We start from the raw sequence: 7,561 nt of genomic DNA on the forward strand, positions 1-7,561 counted from the left end.
ATTGTATGGTTACAGTACACATTGGTCTTAACAGCTGTGGAAAGTGCAAATTTGTAGGCAACCTATCAGTCGAGCTCGTCCAACTTCTTTTTTTTCTGCCTAAAAAATGCAACTTCTTTATCTAGCTTATCTTTGCTGTTCAGAACTTCAGATACACTCCTAGGAATGTAATGATTGGGCCATACTTCACCTAAATGGGGGAAAAGACAAAGTCCAGTCTACTTTTGTACTTACCCTCCAGAAATTGTCCTGGAAATAGTTATTTAACAGAATTGTTTGTGTAATTAATAATTTCGATTTCACGACTCAAGCCATAGCAGAACCGTTACAATTAATAGGTTTGTTTGTAGTTTACACTTTACATAGCCAATATGAATTACACTTCTTTGGTTTTTCTAATTTAACCTAATCTACGAAGTCAAAATATGCAACAACGAAGCTCCTCGCAGAATTACTGAAAAATCTACACAATTTTCTTGGTGTCACTGGTCATTTGTTGTTGAGTTTACTGGTATTGGATACTTTGCAATTCTAATTTTTGGGCCTGGGCCTGGGCCAGTCATTAGAGAATAATCGCTGAATCGTCAAAAACTCCAAGTCTTTGTTCCAAGAAATTTGAGGTGAAACAAAAAGTTGAAACGGAAATGAAAAAATAGGAGAAGTAAAAAAACCGTTTGTTCTTTGAACCGTTTAAAGGCGGGTAAACACCTACAAAGTTTGTTCTCTCTCTTGCGCAATAGCTAACGGTCAACACCTGCTGGCCTTATTCACTCAACTCTCTCTCTCAAAAACAAAAACTCACAGTACATTTCCTTCCTTTTGTTTTATATCCTTAAATTTTAACATACCCCACCTCTTTTAATCCATTGATGGTCCTTAAAACAACACGCAGCTCACTTCTAACATGTTTGTAGTAGACATGTCGAATAACAATCCCAATTCTCGCACCAAGGATTTCTTTGCTTCACCAGCACTTTCTCTTTCTCTTGTAATATATTCTTCCTTTTTATATACTTTTTTTAAGTTTCTTTATTCTCCACTGCACGTTTGCTTATTTTCTTGATATATTCTTTTTGAAGGCTGGCGTGTTTCGTAATGCGGGAGTTGTAGCGTCGTCTAGAGTGAATGCAGAGGAAGGAGAAGAGGAGATTACTGGAGGAGGAGGTGGGAGTCGGGGTCGAGAAGGGACGGTAGAGATTAGTAGCGAGAACACGGGCACTGGAAGATCGGACGAGGACGTGGATGAGGAGGGAGTTCAAAAAGATGATGATGATGAGGATAAGCATAAGAAGTATCATAGACACACAGCTGAGCAAATTAAAGAGATGGAAGCGTGAGTCATGTTTAACTTCTTTATTGAAATTTTTCTTTGTTTTTGTTAATGTTAGCTCTTTATATTGTTTGTGTAATTGTGTCGGTCATCATTATGCTAATTGTTGCTGTTCATTGTGATTACAATGGTATGTATATACTGCATTAGTCTCACTCATGTGTCATTATTCTATGTTGATTCTTTATTAAACCAAAAGTTAGTGGTTTAAGATTTCGGGGGCAATGGCAGGTGGAAAATTGGATATAGCCATATAGGGAGTTAATTTGAAAGTGTTATTCAACTCATCTAATTATCTAAACCCTCCACGTACGTTGAACTTGTCCAACAAATTATTAGAGGTTGAACAAGTTCCATTTCTTGTAAAACTTTAAATTTAAATATAATCCAGGTCACTAAACAATAATCACACTACTAATGTTTGACATTTGGACTGTGACGTAGAAAGCAGTTCATAGATCACTGAAGTAATAAGTTTAGTTATTCTTTTTTACCACCCGGATGTCGTTGTCACTCGTGAATGAAGAAGAACCCCTCATTTGATTGGTTTTGCCAGAAGCTTGTGAGTATTTAGTTTCCTTTGTTATATGTTAACAGTTTGTTAGATTTGATATTTACCTTATGATATCATATTCCTAGTAACATGTATAGGAAAAGAAAAAAAAAATGAATTATATAATATAGTATGTACTCAGTTTTCTTGGTCTAGTTTCTGGGTGCTTCAGACGAGTCCCGAGAAATCCTGTTTGGGAACTAGGTCTCGGGTCTATTTCCATATACAGTTGGATTCATCTCAATTGGATACCAGTGCAGTAAGTTAAGACTGTTTTAGTAGAGAAAGGTCAGCCAGGACTTTTCTTATCAAGTTCTGTGTTTGGTGTCGTTCTGTGAATTTTCTATTGAGAACCTTCTTTCATGGTCTACGGAATTTTTAGAGACTAGTGTAGAAAGGTCAACCAGGTTTTTCTTGACAACTATCTGTTAACAGTCAGGTTATGTGGGTTTCTCAGTCGGAATCAGATTTTTAGGTATGAACAAATGTTGTAGAGCTTGGAGTGCAGTTTCTGACCCGTTTCGATTTGTTTCAATCTAATATATTTAATTAACCATGATGTATTCTGGGTGACATATGCTGAACCGATTAATGAGTATGTCCTTTGCAATACGTTGCCGTTGGTTATTATTTTAAATTGTAGCTTAAATTTATGTTCCTGATATGATGACATTCCCTTATAATACATACTCTTAATTAATATCTTGATTATGATATGATGAGACTTGCTTGAAATATTTTCTTGTTAGTAATAACTTGTAATTTTGTTATGTGGATAACAACAATATGAACACAAATGAAAAGTGTATACTTGGTCTGATTTTGTTTTGATAAATACTTAGTCTGATTAGGTCGGAATTGAACTACAACTACATGCCATGAGCCGTTGTCCTGAGGAGTTTGGGTCTACTACTTCTGGAAGGGAACCATTTGGCTTTGTGCTAATGCCCGGAAGAAGTGGAAGCGTGTCATTATCCCTTGTGTGGGCGGTTGGTTATATTTTTTTTCTGTCTATATAAGAGACATTGAGGTGCGCCTTGTTAGCCCGTTGAGGCTCTTTTGAACTCATTGACTGGGCTTCCGCGCAGCCATATTCAAGGGCGATGTCCCACTAGAATATATGGTTAATAACGTTCGGCACGGGGTATGTGAGATTGTGGTAGGCTCTACACAACTAGATTAGACCCACAATAATAATGCAAAACACTCCGGATAGTACGATAAATAATTTGTATCAAGAATCATGATCCTAATTTTGTTCTTGATTAATAATATGAATAATGGCTTGGTTAATAACTCTCGAGAGACATCTCCACTAAAGGAAGGCGCTTATATTGAAAATAGTCAATTGTTTTGTTTCTAATAATTTATTGTTTATTTCTAGGATTACATCAATGATATTAATATTGTCTGATCATAAAATGTATTCCTAGATTGAAGTCTATTGTTTTGTACCTAAGACTCACACCAACAACCATAGTTTGCTGACCCGAGTTGCTTGGTTTTCGGGTGCATTCTTGAACGTAGCTGACCAGCCTTATCATCAGGAACGGTAGTGTAAGGAGTAGGAGTGAGCTAGTCCAGAGGACTGTATTCCTTTGGATTATCAGTTTTTCAACCGTAAATGTTTTTCTATATTTCTTTTGGGTTGTTTTTGCTAGACCATTATTTTTGGCAATGTATGTAGGCCACTTATTTTTTTTATTTGGAAGTTGCTGCTGCAATAGTCTTTTCATTTCATGTCGAGAACTACGACAGAATCTCCAATATTCTCTTAAATAAAGATGGAAGTAGTGTTTTATTCCCTTTTTCAGATATAAATTGTGCACTTTCATTACGCGTTGATGCAAACTGATCAAGACTATGGTGTTGCCATTGTTTTTCCCACGCCTCGATATTTTCTTAAAAATAGGGGCGTGACAGTAACAGTATAAATATTGGACATTGTACGTTGAACATATATAAGTTAACTCAGTTTGAACTTCGAATCAACGATAGTGTATTCGTCCAACAAAGGATTAGAGATTTAGAGGTTCATGATTCTCCTCTGCACCTCAAATTTTCTCTTTCTTAAAGGAAATCGACAATTATGTGTGTACTCTGTGGACACAAGTGTATTAGAAATTTTAGTTCTCAATTTATGCCTCACTATGTGTGCCATTGTTCTTCTTATATACTTCGTTGATGAAAATATTTTTCATGCAACTTATCTTTTTGAGTAACTCCTTATATTTTCAAGAGTTCATTGTGGAGTTGCATGAAAATTTGCAGCTTATTTAAAGAGTCTCCACATCCTGATGAAAAGCAGAGACAACAACTGAGCAAGAAACTAGGCCTTGCTCCAAGGCAAGTCAAGTTCTGGTTTCAAAATCGACGGACCCAAATTAAGGTATTCTCCAGATTCTGATCAAGTCTCTTTATAGTATTACTGAACAAGCAAGTTTTTTTTTTTGGTGTCCCCCTCAGCCTCATTTAGCTCAACAATTTATACTACTGTTGGAAACATTTGAAGTGGGTAAGACTTTAGGTGCAGCTTGCATACTTTGTGTAGGAATTCACAATAGGATGTTCTGATCAAGTACATCATTTAGTGATTAACATCGCAAACAAACCTAGTGAAATGAATTTACTCTATCCTTATGATTCTTTGATCAGGGCCATTTTTTGTCTCCATGGAGTTAATTATTGTCTGTAACATTTTCCCCTACATCTATGACTCGTAGCGTTATTGCAGGCTGTACAAGAGCGCCATGAGAACTCTTTATTAAAAACAGAACTGGAGAAACTCCAAGAAGAAAATCGAGCCATGAGGGAGGTAATCAAGAATGCATGTTGCCCAAACTGTGGCTTATTAGCAACCTCTAGCAGAGATGTTATTATGACAACAGAGGAACAACAACTTCGCATTGAAAATGCAAGACTCAAAGCTGAGGTTTGTACAACTATTGAACAGTATCAATTTCCACTGCCATTTTTCTTTCCATTGCAGAATTACATAATCGTCAATTGTAGGTAGAGAAGTTACGCACGGCGTCTGGAAGATACCCGACTAGAACAATGTCGCCTAGCTCTTCCTGTTCTGCCGGAAATGACCAAGAAAACAGAAATTCCTTAGATGACTACGATGGAATTTTGGGGCTTGAGAGGTCAAAAATATCAGAAATAGCTGACCAAGCAATGGAAGAGCTCACCAAGATGGCCACTGTTGGTGAACCATTGTAGATCAGAAGTGTTGAGACTGGTCGTGAGATGCTTAACTACGATGAGTATATCCGTCAGTTCAGACCTGAGAAGTCGGACAATGTACAAATTAGGCGATCTATTGAGGCCTCAAGAGAGACAGGCGTCATTTTTGTGGATCTTCCCAAGCTAGTAAAGTCGTTAGGGAGTTATGTCGTTAGGGGTTCATGGATGTGGTAAGAAACCCCAGTTGCAGATATCCGCATTTGGTTTTGTACATCATTAGGGAGTTATGTTGGTAGTCGAGTTGCTTACAACAAATTGGCTTTCTATCTAAGTTAGATATTCATTCCATTATTGATTCAACTCTATATTAAAGTGTCTTCTATCTAATTTTGATTTGAGTCATTTGACATTGTTCTATTTGAATATTATTTGACATTGTTCCTTTCAATCTTTTTAGAATCAGTGGAAGGAGATGTTTCCTTGCTTGATTTCCAAGGCAGCTACTGTTGATGTACTTTCAAGTGGTGAAACCAGCACTAGAGATGGCGCAATACAACTCGTAAGTATCTTTGCATCAGTCAAATAGGCCACAGGTCAAGTACATATCTGAAAAGTAACACGAGTCACGGACAATCCAACTGCAATAGCTATAAATATAGAACCACCGGATAGGCAGAAATACTGTCCTTTCAGAGCTTCTGACCCATAAATAAATGCTAATGAACTACGATAAATTGTTTCTGTTTGTATCAACTTCAGATGTTTGCAGAACTACAAATGCTCACACCAGTGGTGCCCACAAGAGAGGTTTACTTTATCCGGTATTGCAAGCAATTAAGCCCTGATCGTTGGGCAATTGTAGACGTCTCCATGGACAAAGTTGAAGATAACATTGATTCCTCACTTGCAAAATATCATAAAAGACCATCTGGGTGCATTATAGATGAAAAATCTATTGGTCACTGCAGAGTAAGTACAGGTTTACCTCTTGTTATTGTTGCAAACACTTATATGGAATTGGAAATCAGTACTTGGTCTAGAACAACTACTTGATTGATGAAATCCAAATTATCTTGAAATGTAGGTGATTTGGGTAGAACACTTGGAATGTCACAAAAGTGCAGTTCACACAATTTATCGATCGGTTGTGAATAATGGTCTGGGCTTTGGAGCAAAGCATTGGATGGCAACATTGCAACATCAATGCGAGCAACTCGTTTTCTTTATGGCTACCAATGTTCCAACAAAAGACTCAAGTGGTAAACGTCAACACTTCTGCTTTCAAATATCATTACCTACCTAAATTTTATGAATTGCATACACAGTATTGAGTTTTGAACCTTAGGGGTTGCTACATTGGCTGGAAGAAAAAGCATATTGAAGTTAGCACAACGTATGACCTGGAGCTTCTGCCGTGCCATCAGTGCATCAAGCTGCAACACATGGACCAAGCATTTGACAAAAGGAGGAGATGATCTGAGGGTAGCCTCTAGAAAAAACTTGAATGACCCTGGAGAGCCTTTAGGAATGATTCTATGTGCAGTTTCATCAGTATGGTTGCCTGTATCTCCCCACACACTCTTTGATTTCTTAAGAGATGAAACATGGCGCAATGAGGTGAGATTGAACTCCTACCACTATTGCTTTGCGAACTACACTGTCCCGATTAAAATGTTATATATGATATATGGTTTCTTGTCAATTTTAGTGGGACGTCCTGTCAACTGGAAGCCCGGTACAACGCATTGCAAACTTAGGTAAAGGACAAGATCAAGGCAACACAGTAACAGTCCAAGTGAGTCATTTTTCTTATGCCCTTTACTTTTCAATTTCTGGTTTATAAGCAGCTTAGTTGGTTAAATATAAATTTGTATCATATCCAGGCAATGGAATCAAAAGAAAGTAGCATGTGGATACTTCAAGTTAGTAGCACGAATACTTACGAATCGATGGTAGTCTATGCACCTGTAGATATTGCGGGAATGCAATCAGTAATGAATGGATGTGACTCGAGCAATGTACCAATCTTGCCCTCAGGATTTTCGATTCTTCCAGATGGACTTGAGACAAGGCCTACAGTAATCACTACTAGGCCAGAGGAGAAATCCATGGATGGGGTTCCTTACTGACTATAGCTTTTCAAGTCCTAGCCAATACCTCACCTACCGCCAAACCAACTGTTGAATCAGTGGATTCTGCCAACGCTCTTATATCATGCACACTCCAAAAAATTAAGACAAGCTTGAAATGTGAAGAGGGATAATAATAATAATACCCTTTTACCATACTTCCATACTATATTACTCCAAAGGAGTTTTAATCATTCTTGTGCTTGTATGCGTGATCCCATACGAACACACCAGCAATCTCGATTTATTAAATTGAGTTGCTATTGTATGATAGCTTGGTAGGCCTGGTAGTTAAGATTATTGTATGATCGGGATCTTTCAATGGAGCCAGTTGAATGGCAATAAAAATGCAGTTTTTGTTAA

General features: G+C 37.5%; 1 protein-coding gene across 1 annotated transcript; it reads left to right on the top strand.

Moving 5' to 3' along the window:
• The first annotated feature begins 649 nt into the window (after positions 1–649).
• LOC147515731 (homeobox-leucine zipper protein GLABRA 2-like) lies at positions 650–7,561 on the top strand. The gene is made up of 10 exons (XM_086588561.1): positions 650–988; positions 1,080–1,333; positions 4,155–4,272; positions 4,618–4,815; positions 5,527–5,628; positions 5,829–6,038; positions 6,154–6,328; positions 6,415–6,686; positions 6,778–6,864; positions 6,953–7,561. The coding sequence occupies exons 1-10, from the start codon at positions 905–907 to the stop codon at positions 7,196–7,198; spliced, it is 1,746 nt and encodes a 581-aa protein (XP_086444687.1). The 5' UTR covers positions 650–904; the 3' UTR covers positions 7,199–7,561.

This window comes from Coptis chinensis, chromosome 2 (genome assembly GCF_015680905.1).
Source record: "Coptis chinensis isolate HL-2020 chromosome 2, ASM1568090v1, whole genome shotgun sequence".
NCBI lineage: Eukaryota > Viridiplantae > Streptophyta > Magnoliopsida > Ranunculales > Ranunculaceae > Coptis > Coptis chinensis.